Source organism: Lepisosteus platostomus, chromosome 7 (genome assembly GCF_059453375.1).
Source record: "Lepisosteus platostomus isolate fLepPlt1 chromosome 7, fLepPlt1.hap1, whole genome shotgun sequence".
Taxonomy (NCBI): Eukaryota; Metazoa; Chordata; class Actinopteri; order Semionotiformes; family Lepisosteidae; genus Lepisosteus; species Lepisosteus platostomus.
The window spans coordinates 29,563,193-29,584,855 of record NC_142617.1 but is presented as its reverse complement, the minus strand read 5'-3'; the positions used below and the strand labels follow the sequence as shown (position 1 = coordinate 29,584,855).

Genomic DNA, 21,663 nt, shown 5'->3' with positions numbered 1-21,663 from the left:
CAAAATGCCTGACAAAGTATGGCTTGGACAGATTCCAAGTGCTTGTACAAATGTGCTAAAGAAATTATACTTTGAGTATACAGCTTGTCCAAAGCCATCCATTATTAATACTATTAGTAATATCTTCAGTAAAGGCTTTGATGCATAAATATTTCTGATAAAGGTAGGTTGTGTACTTCTGTCCAACTGAGCAATCTTGCTTTCATAATATATACCAACATTTTAATGACTGATGATTAACATGCTGTAATACACAGTTCAAAATTAAAGGCTCAAATGCTGTACATGAGAGGTTAAGCTCCCCCTGGCGGTTTTACAAGGCGACGCCGGATAGTTAGTCACGTGACACCGCGTGATACTGTGACACGCCCACCGGGGTATGCCGCGAAATACCTCACCCATTTTGAATGGCTGCATCTGTATAAGTAGTCAAAATAATCATCATTGAAGGCCTTGAAAAAATATAAGGATACACATTTGTAACACCTTTAAAATCTTCAGGTGGGTAGCTTTACTTAATGCATCCATCCATTTTATAACAATTTTATCCAATTTAGGGTGATGGGGGAGTTAGAGCCTATCTTGGCAAGCAACAATCATAACGCTGGGTACATGCTGGATGAGACACCAGTCCATAGCAGTGCACACAAACACACCAGAGTTAATTTTTCCAGATGCCAATGTAGCGGCAAGGCTTATTAAAGTACAGGAATGAAGGTTTCTGCTCTCTTGCCAGTCCCTCTCCTTCATCTCAGTGGAGCCTGATACAGAGAGACCATTCCATTTGGTTCACAATTAAGGTGTGTTTCTAGCTGATAGAATGTCCTGATAAGGAACAACTCCCAATTTCTGAGATTCGCCAGCAGCCTTAATAAATGGTTATCTCTGGTGCCTTAAAGTCTGAGATTCCAAGGGAAAGTTGGTTTACAACCCTAAGGCCAGAGTGCATGGTTACTCATCATCAGTCAATCAGGAACTGGTAGGGCAGGTTAACACCACATGGGTCTCTGATGCCCATGAAACTTTCAACCAATGAATGACCTGCAGTTCCCAGAACAGTTCCCAGGAGCAGGACATTGCTCGCAGCGCGCCTGCTGGACATTCAGCCTCAGGGCTCCTCCTGAACATCCTCAGACTCAGCCCGGACCACCACGTAACGGCCAGTGTGTCAGAGTGCAGGACTTTCCTTTGTTCTAAGAGTCGAGGACGGAGGTTGCCAGCGCGTAACCAAAAGATCCACCCGAGGTTAGCATCAGCAGCAAGCCTCGTGAACAGGTCGGAAGTGTGGACAGCTGAATCAGTATTGAGGACTAGCGCTTCATCAGGAATGAACCAGTCTTCTTCCTGACCTGCTGGGACCCGCAGTCACTTTTCTCCTGTGGAGAAACTTTGCTAAGTTCAGCCAACACTAACTAGCCGGTCTTCAGATAGCATCAGCAGCGCATCGGAGCAGGAATCTCTCCCTCCATGTCGCAAGCTGCACCGAGCACTGCCTGGAACCGAGACAGAGAGTGCCAATGGACAGCAACAAGCCTGCCACTGCTTCTTTGTCTGCGGGAGATCTGAATCCACAGAGATTGGGTGAGTATTCAACATTCTGCATTACAGCTCGAGAATTAAATTGTTACCACAACCCCAGTTGATATCAATTTAATTCCTATGAGTGATGTACAGTACTTGTTTTGAGTATTTAGTGTAGAAGTTGTAACCAAGTTCATTTACAAAACTGTCTAAATGAATGATATACTGAACGTATGTCCCTCTTTGTAACTCTTCGTGACTGAATATATACTGTATGTGTTGTGTTGTGTTGTGTTCTGTGTTGTATTCTGCTAAACCTTTCATATGTAACATTTTCCACACATTTTTCATTCTTTTCTTACTTTACTGTTAAGCTCTAGTTAAGAAAACATTTCTTTTTTAAGAGACTTTAGAACAAGGCACAAATCAAGATGTTGTAATTTCTGTATATCTGTAAGCAGATATTGTATTTTAGCAAAAGTAATTGTCTGAAATCACAACCAAATTGTTTTTCGCTCTGCCTGTATTCTTAATAAATAATACAAACTTCATATTAATGTTTAAAATGTATATTTAAAATATTAACAAACTTCATATTTATTTCACGCATAGACTTACTGTGTGAGGACCTCCAGGAATGTCCTGATTATTGATTTAGCCGGTTTTACTCTGATGGACAGTGGTGGCATTACAAGCCACTCTTTCCCCTGGAAGATATCTGGGAACATTGTGTGGAGTCCTTCAGAAGAGATATTAAACTAGGTTTTGTATTTTGAATTTGCAAGAATGGTTTTTGGCCAATTTCAGTAGTAAATTTAGCAATCTGGTCTCCCTAAAGTGCCCCTTTAATTCCACAGACAAAGCAATTTTTGACTTCTACTGATATAACGGGACAGCTGATGCATTATGGCAATCCTGCATCACCCATGTAGATGCTACACTTCAGAGGTGAAGTCATCCAAAAAAGCTTTTCAGGATGTCAATTAATCTATAATTGAGTGAATTTTTATATTTCTTAAAATATATAAAAGCCCTTATTTTTCCATTGCATCAGATTTTGCTTGTTGCGTGATTTATTTTTAATTAAAAATATGTAATTAGAGTAACAGTTCAAAATATTTTCTCAAACCAGCAAAAATATTTTGAAGCTGAGTTCAAAATACTTGGAAGCATGTGTGCAAAAACCATGGAGTACTTTAGAGTTTTCAAAATAAATTATATAATCATAAAGTTGCATTACAGGAAAGTGATAAATATTTATTTACTTGTTATAATAGATTCAATTACATTTAGCATGGTACTCCATGAAAGGACTATGCAACAATCACTAGAGTTATATTGGTAGATAGTTAGCCTGGTATCACAGGAGGGCACACATTGTTGGTGTGGAATGTGAGAATTTTCACATGGGATTTATTTGTATAAAAAGGTATATCAAAGCTAGAATGGGAGACTGGGGAGTGGATTTCTCTTGGTACTTTTGGACCTACTAGCAAGGTTTTCTTGAGAAACCATTTTGTGCTTTTTAAGCAATGTGTGAATAAATCTGGGATCTTTAATTTACATATCTGTTGAAGTGAAGCCTTCACGTCAATCCAAGTTACCACTCAGGTGGTGTGAAGTCAAGAGAGATGTGAAGTCAAAACCTACAAGTGAATAGAGAGGATTAGAAGGAAAAGAGTCTGTCGTTGAGAGAAGGGGGAAGGTTTAATCCTAGTTTCAGGATAATTTTGGTTACTGATGTCTTTCTGCAATAGGAGTTGAGAAACCCCTCTTTGAGAACACAGACAGAGAGATCAATATGATCATGGCTATTTGAGGTGAACGTTTGTGGAAGAGATGCAGTAAATAAGGTTCCTGAAGTCACAAGATCATCTGAGTGATCTAGAATTGTCAAAATCTTGAATGAGCATGGTGCAGTTCTAAAATATCACTTTTGTACAGTTCTAATAGAAAGGCTGATGTACTGTAGTATTCTCTTAATTCTTAATTACACCACCCTTGATAGTTACTCGTACATAGTCAATGATTATTTAAAAAAACGGTCTAAATACTAAATAGAGGGACACTATTACAGTACTTTATCTTAGACATTCTTAAACAGAAAATATTGTAACGCTTACAGCCGACAGGCACTGTGTAAGAGCCGGTTTACCAGAGCGGTGACGTCGCCGCCCTTCCCTGTGATAGCAGGACTACAGCTACTGGGCTGTAGAGAGATCTCTCTTTAGCTCACCGGGCTGGGTCCTGTTGAGTGACGCGGGAGACCCGGGTTCGAGCCCCCGACGGTGGGGGCCGACCTAATGCGGCAAGGGCGCCCGCCTGAGCCCCCGGTGCATTACATTGGTGTCAGAAGCGGGGTGGGATAGCCCTTCACCAGGGACGGCGATTTAAGCGGGGGAGAGTGTAACGCTTACGGCCGACAGGCACTGTGTAAGAGCCGGCTTACAATATATACTGTCACGATTGTAGTCCCTCCTCCTTAAGGGCGCTCCGGCTCTTTTAACTTTGGATATAATTCTGTGTCTTTGCCCCTTGTTCCAGCCTCCTTCCCGTCCCCCTTAAAAGACAGACACTCAGTCAGTTCCGGGCTCTGCATCTGATTTCCATATCATGTGAGCCTGGGTCCTGATGCGTCTAGCTCCGTCATGTTTTTAAGTCTCGGTTCCTGTTCCCCTTGCTGGTTCCGACCCGGTTCCTGTTTTTAATCCTTCGTCGTAGATGGATCACCTGGCTATGGACTTTTGCCCGTTTCTTGGATTTGCCTATGGATTTATTTTTTGGATTGTTTACATCGGCCACACCTTCCCCGTACACCTGCGCACCATGGACTCCAGTCCCGTCTCCTGCATGACTTTTTCCCTAGTGTTTCCTCACTACTTCGGATTGTGTCGTCCGGATAGGGTCCGGAAAGAACGCTTTCATGACCATATACAGTATGTTGTTTATATTTACAGTCTTTATGATCAGATACACTGGTTGTTGCTTTGCAATTTAAGCCTAATTTTAAATATAAAATAATATTGGTGGTAAAGACCAATGCGTTTCATTAGGCTTTGTGAAATCCGAAATACTGTAAACATTTTTAGGCATTTATACAGTAAAGTGGCTGTAACAGGGTAGCCAGATTTGGTTGATGAAAAGAGGGTTCAACCACTAGAGGGTGGCAATGTGACATTCCATATCCTGAATCTCTTGAGGAAGTTAAGGACAAATCAAATTGGCTGCACCTGTAAACCACCTGTGTGCCAAGGACATGCAGACCGCATGACATATAGGAGCTCTGTAGGCACAATGTCTTTTATCATGTGTAGCTTAGGAGCCATTTTTCTTATGTGAATTTGTTTTGCGTAATAGTGTTTACAGGTTGTGTATAGTCTTTTTACAGTTTGTGTATATAGTGTGCTGCACATAGTCTGTGTGTTTACCCTTTTGTTTTTATGTTTTCTGACTGAGAGAAACAGTGTAAGTTTCCAATGCACTGTTTCTGCAAATTGTAATAAAGGTACTTGAACTTGAAAGAAGATGGTTATTTGGCAAACTGGCCAAGCAAGTTCGATAAACTGAGGAGATTTTCAGGCATCATAACATTGGGGTGGTCCATTTGCTGTCTACTCTCCATTATAATATGGATTCCCTGCTATGCTGCCAATCAGAGTGGATCTATTACAGTGATCTCTGTGTAATTGTGCAAAAACACTCTTTAACAACATTAAACAACATTAACAAACATTAAAATAACCTTAAATTATAATTAAAACATTTTTAGGAGGTGAATTATCAATAGCTCATTATTGACTTACAGAAAATGAGTTTACATACAAACATATATGATTTATTTTGTAGCCCCTTCCTTTAAACTATTTAATACAGACTATTGTATTTTTTATTATTTTATGTCAGCAGCAATGTCTTCAAAATGATAAACCAAATCCTAGATACACTTTTAGAAATATCATGGAACTTTGTTTTTTTTAAACTAGCTAACAAAATATTTTAACATTTACAAAAGTTACTGGAAAGGATGTGATTTTGTTATGTTAGACAAAAGTGTTATGGCAGCATTCTAGAATACCAGATTGAGACAGCAATATTGTGAAAAATGTTTTGGCAACGTCTCAGAATTGCACTGTCATAATATTTTAAAATGTTAAATGTTATTTTGTTATTTTTTTAAATTCATGTGTAATCTTGTTACATGTAAAGATAAGGGAAAGGTGAAATAAGAACTTGAAATACTGTAAATCTGAATTATGCTGTTTGCTTTTATGATCTAATGTGTTCTTATGCATGGGCAATATTAATTAATAATAATTGCTTACACTTATATAGCGCTTTTCTGGACACTCCACTCAAAGCGCTTTACAGGTTATGGGGACTCCCCTCCACCACCACCAATGTGCAGCATCCACCTGGATGACAATATTGTTAATGCAAACTGCTTACACTTAAAAAAGCAGCCAAAAAAGCAATGTAAATGCATGATTTACATTTGTCTCAGACAACTGAAAAAGAAACTACAGCGCAGATGTGAAATTGACAAAACCACAGGGCACTTCCTTAGCCATAAGCTAGACAGCATGCAAAGTTGCATGACAGACAAATATTTTACTCTTTTACTTTAAGTGAACAAAAACACAACAATATAAAATGGTATCCATGCATACTTTATGTAAAACAGAATACTGTACATGAACACCAATAGCAACATACATAATACGAAGGTAAATGTGTATGGAAAACCTTTGTTTCTTTATCATAAGAAGGTCAAGTGTTCCTTTATGTTGAAACATTCTGAAAAAATAACCTTTTTTTAAAAGACCATTTTTAAAAGCATGGTTTTATATATTAAACTCTGCAGAAAGAAAACTGAAGTGATAATATAATTGATAGCAAAGCATTATTGCAGTTTTATAGATTTTTAAACTATTACTTAAACTAATTAGGTAGTAATGTCTGTGGATTAATTTTAATACTTGTTCAAAAGTACTACTTGTAGTAGTGTAAAAATGTACTACTCCTACCACTTCAGTTTGTTGTAAAAGTAAACAAAACTGCTTTTGGCCTATCAATTATAGTGACAGTTACAAAAATAAGCAAAGTTCACAAAAAATAAATTATTGTAATTTAAAATGTTAAAAGTTATTTTTTCCCAGAAAAACACATTCAATTTGTTGTCTTTAATTTAGGGGGTACATTACATTTTATATGTACGTAAGAGACAATGAAGTATGTATTAAGTAGTTATAAAAGAAAATAATCTTACCTCTATTAAAAAAAAAACACACACAGTTAATTGTTAATAACAGTCACTTACTACCATGTATTACAACTATTTAATGTTCATGTTATGCATTATAGGCTATAGGGAGTTTAGACATGAACTGCACTTCCTAAACAGGGGTTCCAAATACTGGTCCTAAAGGATCACACTTATTCCAGCCATGTTTAATTATTGGAGGTTTAACTGAACTAACGAGGTGTTTGACGGGAATATTTACAGGCATTTTTGCATTTTTGTGCAAATCTTTGAAATTTTATGTTACTTATTAAATACAATTATTAAAAGACAGTCTGTAACATGTTTAAGAGATTAAACCAATCAAGTAGTTCAATTTAATCCTAATTTTGTAAGTGAGATCTTGGTTGGAACTGAAAGTATTAGAAAGTGTGTGGGCCTCCAGGACCAGGATTGGGAACCTTTTACATTTTCTGAAATGACACAAATAATGACAAAAAGACACAAATACTGTAAGTACCATTAGGTGATGAACACGACTGTTGGAGTCATACTTCTGTATTGTTAAATTTTAAGCATTTAATAGACATTATTACCACTTAACAAATGCAAAGCAAGGAAGTTTAATATTAAAAAAATAAAAAGTCTGTCTCTTCACTGAGAGTCTATCTGCCATTTCTGTTTCCTACTGATATGAAATGGTGCTTTATCATTTTTGTGCTTTAATAGTATCTTTTAGTTTCTATACATAATGCTACCAGTACCAGTACATAATGCTGTACTACTATATGGAGCTGAATGCTTGGCAGTTGGAAAGAGGGAAGAGAACTTGATGAGAAGAACTGAAATGAGGATGTTGAGATGGATTCTGCAGATTTCAATGAAGGATAAGATCAGAAATGAAGAAATCCGTAGACGATGTAGGGTGGTGGATGTGGTTGAGAAGATGCGAGAGGCGAGGTTACGGTGGTATGGACATATCATGAGGAGGGACGTTGAGGAAGTAACAAAGAGGGTAATGGAATTTGAGGTGGAAGGTAACAGAGGAAGAGGCAGGCCTAGAAAGAGATGGATAGATTGTGTGAGAAAAGACATGGAGGTATGTGAAGTGAGTGAGGAAGATGTGCTCGACAGAGACAAATGGAGAAGAGCAACCAAAGCAGCTGACCCCAGGACAGTCTGGGACTAAGGCTGTGAAAAAGAAGAAGAAGAAGAAGAAGAAGACATAATGCTACCAGTCTACACGAAACATGCAAAAGCCTTTATGGTAAGATGGTTAGCAAAAAAGGTCTGTAACCTCTGCTATAATTCATGGGTGACCATTCTGACACACTAGTGTGCCTGGTCCTTAACCTTTTAGTTGCATTTCTTCTGTTCAGGTTTTCCTTTACCCAGGGGAGAAAATCACTTCACTTCTCCTGGTGTAGTGGCCAGGTAGAGTATGGGAAATGCCTGTTTCATTCTTCTGTCTGGCTTCTTGTATAACATCTGTATGGAACTCTTTCAACTTACTGAAACTTATATAGAGCTTTTAGTAAAGCTTTCTTCTAGTAGCCCCTTTTTCTGTGTCAGAGCCCTAATATATTCGTTCTGTACTACCACAGGGCCTCTCTCTTTCATGTAGAAGGCAGTTGCACACTCTTCTATATTGTAGCACTATAGAATGGCAGGGTACACTCCTCTTTTATTGCTCTGACCAGTTTGTGTGATGCTATCAGTATGGTACTCTCAATTCCCATTTATTTTTCATGGCCTTTTACTAGCCACCATTGACCACAGCTCTTTGTGAGACACTCCTAAACACAAACACTTTTCTAGCTGTATTGGTTGAACTACAGATGCAGCCATTCAAAGTGTGCGGTACACACACGTACCAGAGGTAATTGGCTACGGCGTCACGCATTGTGACGCACGATGACGCACGATACCGTGGTACGTGATTGGTTGACCGACAGGGGCACTCGTGGTCCGTTGGTCTGTCGTAGAAAGATTTACAGTAAACGTCTTTACTGTGCCCGTTGTAGTATTGAATATTTATATGGAATTTTACCACTGAAGGGAAATCTTAGTACCTGAGCATAAAAAGAATAGGAGCATATTGTAACGCGTGTGAAGGCCATAAACGATATTAATTTTGGAACTTAAACATACAGTATACTGGTCTCGATACTTTAAAGAAAACATAAACACCAGTATTCCATTTCTCCCTAAACATTTTAAGCATCGAAGTCTTTAACTAACGAGATACCTGTCAACAAGCATACTTTTAGAATTTGATTAAAAGGGAATATAATATGGAATCGCATATCTAAAGAAATTAATAACGATATAATTATATTCATGTACCGCAACACAAGAATAGTACACGCTGTACTTTGTCTGTTGATAATGTTTCTGTAGTGCTTAGTGCACTCTGCATGCGACCTTGCCGGTGGCGCTGTGGGTTAGGTTCCTGACTCCCATGTCACATGGTCTGTGATTGAATCCCACTGGAACCATGACTTTTTTTTTAACAAACATTTCAAACAAAATGAAACGTTTCCCTTGGTCAGAGATTAAATAAAACCTCACTCGCACCAAACAAATTTATATTTCTAAATGTCACAACATGATCGAATTTAAGTCATTTTAATAACAATGAATAGTCACCTATGCGTTACAAAATAAACATTTATATTGATTTGAATCGCGTTTTGATTTAAATCGTTGTAGTGTGCTCTCTGAAGGCACCAGTTCTGTAGGGTTTGGGCATTTACTGGGACAATTATTAATTGTAGCAGTAAATCACAAAATGATTCTTTTGATGGCTTTAGAATCCAACCATGCGATATAACTCAAACAACGCACACACACAGGTACTAAGACACAAGGATACATTTATTAATAAATAAAATATGCATATAAACCTAACAGATCTTATCGAGAGGGTTATCAGAATACAAAAGGTATATATTCAGTAAGTTACGAAGTGTTACACATATCAAGAGGACATACGTTCAGTATATCATTCATTTAGACCGTTTCATAAATGCACTTGGTTATAACTTCTACATTAGATACTCAAAACAAGTACATAACTCTTAGGAATTAAATTGATATCAACTGGTTGGGATAACAATTGAATTCTCGAGCAGTAATGCAGTGAAGTTGAATACTCATCCAATCTCTGGGGATTCAGATCTCCTGCGGGCACAAAGAAACAGTTTCAGGCTGTTGCTGTCCAATCCGCGCTCTCTGGCTCGGTGCCAGGCTGTGCTGTGCGGCTTGCGACGGTTCGCTGCTGATGCTCACTGACCGGCTAGTTAGTGTTGGCTTTAACTAGCAAAGTTTGCGCACAGGAGAAAAGATGACTGTGGGTCCCAGCAAGTCAGGAAGAGGACCGGTTCGTTCCTGATGAAGAGCTAGTTCTGAATAGTGATTCAGCTGTCCACAATTCTGACCTGTTCACGAGGCCTGCTGCTGGTGCTAACCTCTGGTGGATCCTCTGGTTACTCTCTGGCAACCTCCGCTCTAGACTCTTAGAACAAAGGAAAGTTCTGGCACTCGGACACACTGGCCGTTCCGTGGTTGTCCGGGCTGAGTCTCAGGATGGTCAGGAGGCGTGCTGCGAGAATGTCCTGCCCTTGGGAGCCTTCTGCTCCTGGGCCGTCCTGCCCTGGAATTCTCCTTTGAATTCCCTTTAGAAAAGTCCACAGAATTCTCAGAAATCCACTGAATCCTCCTGAATCTCTCAGGCTCTCTGTGTTGCCTGTTTTTACCTGAAGGAACTTCAGCTCGTTGATTGGCTGAAAGTTCCATGGGCATCAGAGTGGGCATATGAGTCACTTACTCCTGACACTTAGGAATGCAGTCCAGATGTCCATCTGGCACTCCCTAGACAGATAGGCGCCAATGGATGACCATGATAGCCAGGCTTAGCTAAGTGCATCCCCCTTTGGGAGCTGTCCCTTATCAAAAGAAAACATCTTTAAATCAGCCTGCATGAATAGTTTCTCTGTGGCTGCACCACAGAGATGAACAGAGAGATGAAGCCTCATTTGGGAAAGCACAACAACACTTAATTCTGTCTTATTAACAAGCATCGCCGCTACATCGTAAATGCGTGTTTAAATATATGTGTTTAAAGGCGATATATAAAAGCGCTGATTCTTATGGAATGTGTTCAGCCGGGGATTCCCAAAAAAATTTTTTTTAATCGCATATCTAAGGAAAATAGCAGTATAACTTTGTTCATGCACAAACAGTGGCATGTTACATTATTAATTTTGGTGTCTCCTCTTGCCAGAAAGCTCTAAATTGCATTTTGAGTGCGGTTTTTGACTTTTTCTAAATTGTAACCCATAAATAAAGCTGATACAGTTTAGACTTACTGTATTTTAAACTGTATTACAGCAGCACATTGGACAATGCAACGTAAATTGCAAAAATGTACTTGGAATCTGTCCAAGCCCTACTTTGTCAGGCATTTTCTTTTACTGCAACTGACATAAAAACTCTCTTGCTTTTAACAGAGCGTTTCATAATTGCCAACTACGAAATTTATTTAAACTGTTTAGGGAGAAATGGTATGTATGTTTTCTTTAAATTACCGAGACCAGCCATATACTGTATGTTTAAGTTCCAAAATCAATATTGTTTATGGCCTTCACACGCGTTGCAGTATGCTCCTATTCTTTTTATGCTCAGGCACTAAGATTTTCCTTCAGTGGTAAAATTCCATATAAATATTCAATACTTAAACGGGCACAGTTAAGACATTAGATATACATATACATACTGTATACAGTACAGTTTGCATACGGTAATATGTTTAGGTTCCTAAATCAATCTCTTTTATGGGCATGTGAAAGGCATTGTGAATCGATTCTCAAGAATTACTGTACTTTGCATGATTGGAAACCAATGCGTGATTGCAAAATGCTGTGGTGTTACTTTTACAAAGACGGTCAATGAAAAAAAGAATGTGGACCAGGGCAATACTTTGAGTTTACACTTACAGCTTGTCCAAGGTCATTCATTATTAATACTATTAGTAATATCTTCGTTAAAGACTTTGATGGCGACAGCTCAAACATGAGAGGTTGAGCTTTATTAGCTCCACCTTGCGGAAATTCCAGATACTATTATTTTGCTTGCGGTATTATAGGAGAATTTACGGTAACTAGCGGTATTTACGGGTAACTCGCGGTAGACTGCATACAGCGCACCAGAAAATAATGCGGTATCGCCCGCTCATTTATGGCAGAGTTTCCTGTTGAATTCATACTTCCTTTATTATGCCATCCAAATATAGGGACAAGCCCCAGGATTCCTGATATCAGCCAGCACACTGCAACCCCTAACCCCTAATTGCTGTTTCTGTGCAGCAATCCTTCTGTATCTCCAGAAAAACAACACAATATAAAACCTAAAAAAATCAATGGCTGGAAATATGACAAAGCCATCTTGATCTTGTTTCTATCTTGGTGTCTGAAATATTACATTTCCTTTGTCTCCCACCCTATGATTTTTTTATGCACTGTATTTTAGTAATAGATGCCAGGAGACACCTCAATGGTTCAGCTCAGAATAATGGCCAAACTATATGGAATTTATTGATTTGTCCAAAAATGGTATATAATCTTTCTGATGTAATTTTTGTTATATACATTTACATTATATCATAAATCTGTTTACCTGTAGTTAAACAGAAATGACATATATCTTACCTGAAGGGCATCTTAATGCGCAGATATCTGTCTACTGCAATGGCCAAAAGAGAAAGAATGGAACTTTCAGTCAGTATCATCACAATGCAGCAGATGAAGAGACAACCATGGAAAGAGGTCTCCACTTCAGAATTCACAAAGATGGCTGATGGAATAGCCACAGCTCCAACCAAGAAGTCTGCTACTGCCAAGGAGACAATGAAGCAGAACGTGGGCTCTCTGAGTGAGTGATTGAGTTTTACTGCCCAGATGACTAATGCATTGCCCAAACAGCATGTAAATGCAATCAAAATTTCAAAAGACATACAAATGAAATCCATGTAGTCAGCCATTGCAAGTGGAATCTTGATAGCCTTGGTGACCTTTTTTAATCTGTTGCAGTATAATTTTCAAGTCATTTGATGGAAGAATAATTTCTCCCCAAAACTCCATTGAAATGTTCTTTCAACACTGGTCCTTCACTTTCAATTTTTCCATGGCAGGAACTTTCTAAACTTTAGTGGCCTCAGCATTCATTCTGGTGATCACATGCATTGTTTTTTTTTTCCTGAGAAGCATATTTGCCATTTTTAAATGAAAGATTAGTTGGTTAAGTATATCCAAATTGAGAGCAGTGCAGTCCACAAGCTGGATTTGCTGTCACAGATGACTGAATCATTCTGTCAGAAATACCTTTCATTCATTAGGCTAATTTTAGCTTTGCTGGTGTTGATTTTTCTCTGTTCCACGTCTACAACAAATACATTGCACACATATGCATAATCAGATATACTGTATAAGCAATGTCACCACGTGGGAGGAGCCTCAGTGTAAAACATCCCTGTTGATTGTTTGATTTATACAGCTTTCACATAACATATTAATAAAATGTTTATTAAATCATAAGGACACATCTTTCATTTTCAGTAACAATGCAATTACTTGAAGTAGTTCAAGTAGGTAGCTGTGTCAGCATGTCTAGGCTGCAAAGGAACAAGTAAAGGTTTATTCCACGTTGAAAAGAGATGTGTGTAAAGAAGCTGAAGAAGGCTCCACAGACAAAATGTTGTGCTTTTATCTTCTGTTTTCAGCATGGAATAAAACTTTACTTGTTCCTATGTAATTACTAGGCAAACTGTAAGCTTTGTAGACTTAAACATTTACTAATTCTGTGGATATTTTTCAAATTTTTAGATGTACTGTATGAATATTTTGTTAGAACCTTTTCATATCTATGAAAGCAAAAATATATATTATTTTATACAGTATATATACTTATAAATATAAGTTCATAAACCTTACAAAATAATTCCAGAATGTTATGTTCTACTTTTGGTAATATAAACTTGAAAAGCATAAGTCTACTCAGTAGTTTTAAACAAAGATATTGTTAGTCATAGAACCAGCTCTTAGGTTTCCTACTTGATTAGTAACATTGACCATTTTATAGGTCAGTTTATAAAATGTTTCCTATATATTGCCTAAAAGCTTGCACATGAGAATAATTTTAAAATACTGCAGACTTAAATTACTAAATAATAGAAATAAGTACTTATTATTTCTGAATAATACTTATGATAATTTTTTCAATTATATTCAACTCTCTATATTATCATACATAGTACATAATGATGTTATATAAACATTTTGAGCTACTAAAACTGTAAACGTTTCTTAAATGCTAGGTATCAGTAGTAAACAGGGTAAAATATACTTGTCTGTGTTACAAGTAGTGTGGCAAGTACTCATCCATTCATCTATCTTTTTCTTCTTCATCCTAAGGATCATCTCAGTGAGGGAAAGTATTCTTCTCTAAAAATCATATACATTTCCTCATTTTTTAATTATTTTTGTCATTTGTTTTTGTATGCCCTAAATCTTAATATACCAATATAAGTTTGCTATTTAAATCAAGCTCATCTTACCGCACATTCGGAAATATGAGATTGAAATCAACAGGAAATAACACTATTGCCTTGTTGGTCGCCTCTTTTTATGTTCCATTCTGTTGAACCAAGATGCCCCCTTGTGGTATTGCATTAGGACATCAGACACTTCATTATAAATGATTACGACACGCTGCTATAAACAAATATTAAACTTTGGTCCCTGAGTTAACAGCAAATCGTATACTAAATATACCTTCAATTATAAACAACAATTTATTTTTATATGCTGTGTTAATTGTGCTAATATACATATGACAAAACCAATACATTTGACCACAATAATGAAATTGACTTGATGAGTACATTTTGGAAATATTTCCATGGTACATTACTTTTTTAAAATTGCATTTATTTTTATATTTTTAGCAAATCTAATGTACTTTGAAGTGAAAGAGCACTCTTGAAATATAGATATATTTATAAAGAGCTAAATTGAATTGGTTCTTGAAATGGCAATTACTTTTAGAAATCACCTATTTGGTAATTATTTACAGCAGAGTCACTATAGTGATTTATATTGAATGTCTTGTTTTTATTGCAAATCTATTGCCCCACTATGGTAATGCTGAAGATCCAATGGATGTTAACCCTGGTATCCTAGCTTATTTCTACCCTGGGCTTGCACAATATGTTCTCCCAGATGTTTACCCTTAACTCAACAAATAAAGCAATTTTTCTTACTCAAACTGATTTAATTTCTCAAGGATTTGTGGGTCATTAAAAGGTCTAGATTAAGTGTCCCCCCTCTCATGTTTGTGCTCTGGGATTCTTTGGGATAAAAACACCATACAATTGTAAGGAGTTGCTTACTATATGTTACTATGTTACATTTCCAAGCTACTGTTAAGCTAACACTGCTCAGAATGAAAAAAAAGACTCATATTGTAATTTTATACAAGAGCTTACTATGATATTGAGAATCGCTGTAATAGCATCTGGGATGGGGAAAAAAGAACTATGAAATTATACATAAGGATAGATTTAAATTCACTAAAAAATTAATTGCAAAATCCCCAAGAAACACTATTTTCCATAGCACTTTCAGGTTTGGGGTCACACAGTCATCCCTGCAAAATTCTGCTTCTTGAATCTTGACAGTCTACTGCCTGTTTAAACTTATAGTCATGTTATGATGATGGTTCCTGTTGACTTGCCTTGTCAGTATTTTTTAAATACTTCACAGGAATCTTTACAGTTTTTATTTACTTTCAAACAAATATTTTAAGTGGGTCAAAATGTTATTTCATAAGAAAATTAAAATATAATTATTTGCTACCTTCTACAAATCACAAGATGTTGGCATGCTACAATTTAGTTTCTGATATTAATAATACATACAGTATGTAAATATGTATTAAATGTAATACAATATGTGAAATTTTCTTTTATTTCAATACAAAACGTGAGCAAAAAATAGAAATATCACTTAAAAAACAGCTACCAACAAAAGATTTAAAGACCAAAATCTACGTTTCTATTAAATGATTACATTACAAAAATCTTTATAAATACAAAATCCTGTACATTTCTGTACTAACTTGAACTTATCCTCTACTTATAAAGTAGATTTTTGAAAGTTTTTATAATCCTCAGATTTACACAAAAGTTTAAAGCCCATCAGCTTTCCTGTGTTTTTGTCTTCCTTTTTTTCTGATTGTTAAGATTGTTAACATTAAGATGCATTTAAATATTAAACTGCAGTATCAAACTAAATTTTCTATGCAATACACAAAATATATCATACAACAAATTATCATAATTTGAACTGAATTGCGATTGATTTTCAAAGCACATTTTCAAATTAAACAAACAAAAGCATTTTACATTGCAAATCAACATTGTGCAAATACTTAGTATTTATGTGTCTGGGTTCCAGTGTTGATTATCATCCAATGGATCAACACTAACATTCCTCAGTTCTCTTGTTGTTGCTCTGTAATCCTTTCAAGACCCCTTCGTTGAACTGATAGGTGAGCTTCCTCTTAACCTTACAAATCTCCCCCGTGCGAGAATAATTCCTCAAAGCACGAGCCATCTTCTGGTAGGTCATGGTTTTGCGATTCCCTTTTCTCCGGCCCCACATCTCTGCCAGTTTCTCTTTGTTCTGGGAAGAGAACTGAAAGGTCCCACTACCAGACTGTACCCACCATATACAGCTCCGCATTGCAGGGTTCTGCAGCATTTCATACAAAAACTGGAAAAGACGCTCTTTCTTTTTACCTGCAAAAAGGCAAAAGGAAAGATTGGGTTAACTAAATAACTGTGCCCTGACAATCAATTACTTTTTAAAAATTAGACTTGCATATAACAGAATCAAACTAAAGAATCTATGGAATTGTTCACTTTGTAAATTCTGATGAAAATATGAAAACCCAGAAACAATGTGGAATTAGTCATCAAATCCCAATAAATAATCAGTAACTAAACAGGTAACTAGTGCATGTACACATAGGAACACTTTGACTTGACATCTTAAAAATAATGGCAATTTAATGAAGCATACCGGCTTGGAAGAAGTACCAAATTAGATATTTCTCTCATTGCTCCATGTCTGTATTCATTATATGTTACCTCTAAAGGGCAGTATTCTACCTGTGGTTGATGTCAGAGGCAAACTGGAGTTCTTCTTTGTTCTTCTCTCCGCAGTTGGTGAAGGGGGAAAGTCATAGGAAACTGAGCCTGTGGATTGTGAGTCTGAGTCACTGCTTGGATTGGTATCACAAAGACACTGGTAGTGCACCTGAAATGCAGGATCTTGTTAGGGGACTTTGGACAGATCCAAGAGCTCTTAAAGAAAAGGTAAAGAAATGACTGAATGTCTTTACATGAAAAACTGAAATATTGCAATTTAATTTAATGTTTTAGCTAGGCAAATGTCTGTATTAGGGAATTTCAGTGCATTATTTGACAAGCTCTTTTTGCTGATGGCAAAGGAAGAAGTCCTAACGTATTATACTTTAATCCTCATGAGTGTCAAGTGTTGGTCAGTCCTTGATACCCATTAAGAAATGGTTTAATGGATTTTTATCATTAAATCTGATCTGAAACTGAGCTAGATAATCCGCGTGGCCTCCTTCTGTTGTAACCTTTTCTTATAAAAAGATATGAGTCAATATCATTCAAGAGAACTTCAGAATTCTTTCATGACCTGTTGGTATTCATGTTCATGATGCATCCACAATTGCCCAACATGTGTGATTGGTTTTCTACTTCATATAGCAATATACATTATTACCTTATGTGTCTAAGTTGGAAACTGCATAGTTAAAATATTCATGGTAAATTTACCCATTCACTGTTGGAAGATCCAAACCACAGAGGCTGGAGCTGCGGGCAATATTCTGAATCATTTTTTGGTGCTATGTTGTAGTGGTGCCACTGGTAAGGAAACCTTCCAGACCAACTGTTTTCTAGAAAAAAAAACATCAAAGACATTTCTCACTTCAGGGGTCTCAACTGCATTCGGCACTCACTGCTCACTGTTTTTCTCAGATTCCATTCTTAACTAGGAATAACTATTGAGCAACAAAACAAAACTATAAATATCACAAAGGTACAGAATACTTAAACCTGAAGTGATCCTAATTTACAGTCTGTTGTTAAAGGTTTTAATGTGTCCTTTTTTGTCTTTAAGTACTTGACAAGATGTTTTTATGATAAATGTATTTTCAATTTGACATCCAATGTGTTGATTATCTTACATGGCTACTTTCTTCCTCAGTCTGATAGATAACCTGCCAGAAGCTATCATGGTTGCATTGATTTTGTTTTTTTAATCAATCAAGCGAGCATGAGGAAAAAAGCTAAGAGATTGGGGAAATGTGACATTGCATAATTTGAATGTATAGAGGTTGAGTCAAAAAGCAAAGGTTTATAATTTTAGAACAAATACCAGAACTGAGGTAAAACGGAACAGGGTAGAAATAGAATCAGTACAAAATGAATGGCAGCAGTTTAAAGATATTTCCTTGAATCACAAGTTTTCTAAATTGATCATTATTCTATAGAAAATGCAATGCAGATGTTCTTGTTTATTCAACTGTAGTTGTGGATTCAAACATCATCAAATATGGAATATTTAGATGATAAAAAAGCTGTCAATTAATGTCTTCATAGATGGTTAATTATCTTGGAAGTGCTAGACATTCAAAGTAAACTAATGCTTGCACCTGGATTAAAAATTAGTAAATAGACATGAAACCTAGGATGTAGACAAGATTTAAACGTTGTTTTTTTTAAAGTGGGGTGACATAATTAATATCATACATCAGGATTTTAGATTAAAAACACCTAATCATACCAATTTATATTACTGATCTAGATTTCACAGATGATTAACTAGGTCAATTAAATAATACTCTGGATGAAATAATTTTTAAAAATACAATGATTGAATACCTGGCAGATTTAATTGAATGAATAAACATTTAATTTTGACAAATGCAGGTGATATACACAGGTAGCAAAAAGATAAACTACACATATAAAATGTGAAACTCCAAGCTTGAAGAAGCAACTAAAATTTAGGTGTTTATCTAGGCACATCATTTTCATTTTCCAAAGACAGATGGGAAGCAATAAAAAAGCAAGCAATGTTAATTAATGTTAAATTAACTAATAACTAATAAAATAATTAACTAATTAATATGCTAAAATAAAGTAAAATTAATGTATCTATTAATGGTTAAAAGCATAGAGGTCAAGCAAAGGGATGTTATGTTAACATTGAACAATGTATTTAGTAAGTATGATCTGATTTTGAATACTGTGTATAATTCACATATAAAGATATTAATGCTGCTTGCCTGCAAATAGAGCAGTTAGAAAATGGGTGGATGGATGATGCTGCTCTGGATTCACTTTGATACGAGTAACCAGATAACATTCCAGGTTTAAAGAAAAGTTCTATACTGATTGGCTATGTTCTTATGTTCTTGAGAGTGTTTTGTTTGTGAGTATAGACACTGCTGATTGGAATGGTCTGAGACAAGCTCTGTTGCATTATTGGTTTGTGTTTCTGAATCAAATTAAAGGTCCTGGGTTCTCATCAGTCCATGGAGTTCTATTTATGCTGCTTCCTCTTTTCTGCCTCCTGAACTCCTGAAGATTTACTTTGGCAATCTGGAGTTAGACCTATGACAACACAGCTGGCCACCTAAAGTCTATGTAACATTACATGTTTTGTGTTGTTCATGCTAGTTTGCTAGTGAGAGAACACTAATACTGGCTCATTTTTCTTTTAGCTGTATTCTCACAGGCAGCAATAGTGGCACTTCTCCAGCCCATTGAGATGTCACACAAAACAGTACATTAGAGAATAGTCTGGAGATTATCAGCTACTTGATTAGACCATTTATTTGTATTTGGATCTTGCACTTGCAGGTGACATTGGATTCCTTCACTAATGTCAACCAACGGTGTACAATGACTCCAAGGGTACAGGAAATGCTCAATATTCTCTAAAGTGTCCCCATGAATCCTACATTTAACAGACCTGGACACTTCACCTGGTCTTGTTTGAACTACCATCCTCAAAAAACTGTAATACAATGCACACCGCACCTCCATCAGTGTCACAGCACTTGTTGAATGTGTGTAAAGAACATTTGGAAGAAATAATATCCACGTTTGCCTAGCCACAAAATATGTAAAAATATAAGTTACATGTTTCTATAATTTATCTTTGATTTCTACATAATAGACACTAAATCAATAGAAGCCAACATTTGATCAATATGTGCCTGACCTAAAGCAAAAAGGGATCAGATGCCTCACACACAATAAGTTAACAGTAGTATCAATCTTAATTGTGGTAGAATTTTCTTGTAGTACAAGAAGTTTCCAGAAATCTGAAAGGGTACTGTAGAAATCACTGACAAATTCTTTTGTAACCTCTGAATTTACTGAATTAATTTCTTCTTGGAAAAAAGAAGAAACAGAGAACATAAACTGTATTTTATATTTGGATGACAGATGTATTAATTTATCAGAAATAGACTGTAAAGCTGTTAAAATCTCTTTAATGAGTTAATATGTAACACGCTGGGAAACATTGAATCTTAAATGAAACTAATAAAAAAGATTAGCAGGCTTAACATAGACATCAACAAATCCAGTAAAGTAAATGCAGAAACAAAAGTCGAAAGTGTTTTGATTGTACGCACATGATTGGAATCATGCCATTCAGGAAATTCCCTTACCTATAATACTTGTTTCTTCCTCATTCTTAAACATTTTCCCTGTGTTTTGTTCAACCTCTGCTGAGTGTTCATTTAGATATTCTTCAATTACATCCAGATCCACCTCGGCAGGGTATAAGCTCCAGTCACGGGAACCGCAGTCTTGCAGGAAACGGATCTGAAAATGTACAAAATCCACCTCGAAATGTCATGGAATTGGAAAGACAATTCTACAGGAAATACCTTTTTTTTAATGTTAGAGTACAAACAGGTGTCAAGAGAACAAAGTCAAGTATGTGCTTAGATAACAGTGAACCTTTCCAGGGTTTTTCATATCGTAGTAAATTTAGAAAAGGCTTACCATTGATTATCATTTTGGCAACTGCATGAACTAACTTTACTATACAGTACAATCCATAGTTACTTTGTCATAGGCAGTAGTATATACAGTATGTCACTATCCACTAAAGTTTAACATTTTACAGAAAAATAATAAAAAATGACTCACTGTTTCAAGTGTTGCCAACATATTAGATGATGATCTGTAAAAAAATCAGACACAAAGGCAATAAAATCTATAAGTATCCAGTCTCTTTTGAATAAACAATTGCTAGCCATTATTTTACCTACAGTTCTATTTATATAGCTACATATATAGAGACCTTCACATTCTCCATATAAACTTAAAAATAATTTCGTTAAAAACTAAAATAACACTGAAAGCAAGATTTTTGCTAATTGAAAATAAATACCTTAAGCAGGCACAAGAGGTAGAATCAGGTGTGGAGTCACAAGTACTATTAAAATAGCACAATAGCAGTTATATAAACATGTAACAGCTGTCAGGTGCTAAGCAAAGTGATCCAAAAGAGGGCTGTCTCACCTGTACTGAACTGCCTTTGTCAAGCACTGCCTTTTATATACAACACCCCCTGCTCTAAAATTCCCTCATGGGCTTGCCAATCTTTTAACTATCTTATTCTTATCATGTTATGCAAAGTTTCTCACAATGAAACTGTCACACAGAAGCTGAACAAGCAGAGTAACAGCTTTGCTTATCAGTACTTTTAAAATGTGTAAGGTTTCAT

At 36.2% G+C, this 21,663-nt stretch overlaps 1 protein-coding gene and 1 long non-coding RNA gene across 2 annotated transcripts in view; both read right to left on the bottom strand.

The window, feature by feature from the left end:
- LOC148658503 (uncharacterized) overlaps nucleotides 1-13,400 on the bottom strand; it is a 35,348-nt gene extending 21,948 nt beyond the window's left edge. The window contains exon 1 of the long non-coding RNA XR_015940560.1: nucleotides 12,469-13,400. This is a non-coding gene — a long non-coding RNA (uncharacterized LOC148658503). The remainder of the gene's footprint in view (nucleotides 1-12,468) is intronic.
- A 1,504-nt stretch (nucleotides 13,401-14,904) lies between these two features.
- Nucleotides 14,905-21,458, bottom strand: LOC148658502 (transcription factor Spi-B). The gene is made up of 6 exons (XM_088639767.1): nucleotides 21,328-21,458; nucleotides 21,084-21,117; nucleotides 20,597-20,753; nucleotides 17,685-17,806; nucleotides 16,989-17,136; nucleotides 14,905-16,616 (listed from the first exon to the last, which is right to left on the bottom strand). The coding sequence occupies exons 2-6, from the start codon at nucleotides 21,102-21,104 to the stop codon at nucleotides 16,300-16,302; spliced, it is 765 nt and encodes a 254-aa protein (XP_088495893.1). The 5' UTR covers nucleotides 21,105-21,117; nucleotides 21,328-21,458; the 3' UTR covers nucleotides 14,905-16,299.
- Between the last annotated feature and the right edge of the window lie 205 nt (nucleotides 21,459-21,663).

Excerpts from the sequence above, each read along its gene's own strand:
- LOC148658502 (XM_088639767.1), bottom strand. The coding sequence starts at position 21,104 with ATGTTGGCAACACTTGAAACA. Across the intron at positions 20,754-21,083 it reads TGTTGGCAACACTTGAAACA|ATCCGTTTCCTGCAAGACTG; the intron begins GTGAGTCATTTT and ends GTACATTTTCAG. Across the intron at positions 17,807-20,596 it reads GGAAGAAACAAGTATTATAG|AAAACAGTTGGTCTGGAAGG; the intron begins GTAAGGGAATTT and ends TTTTTTTTCTAG.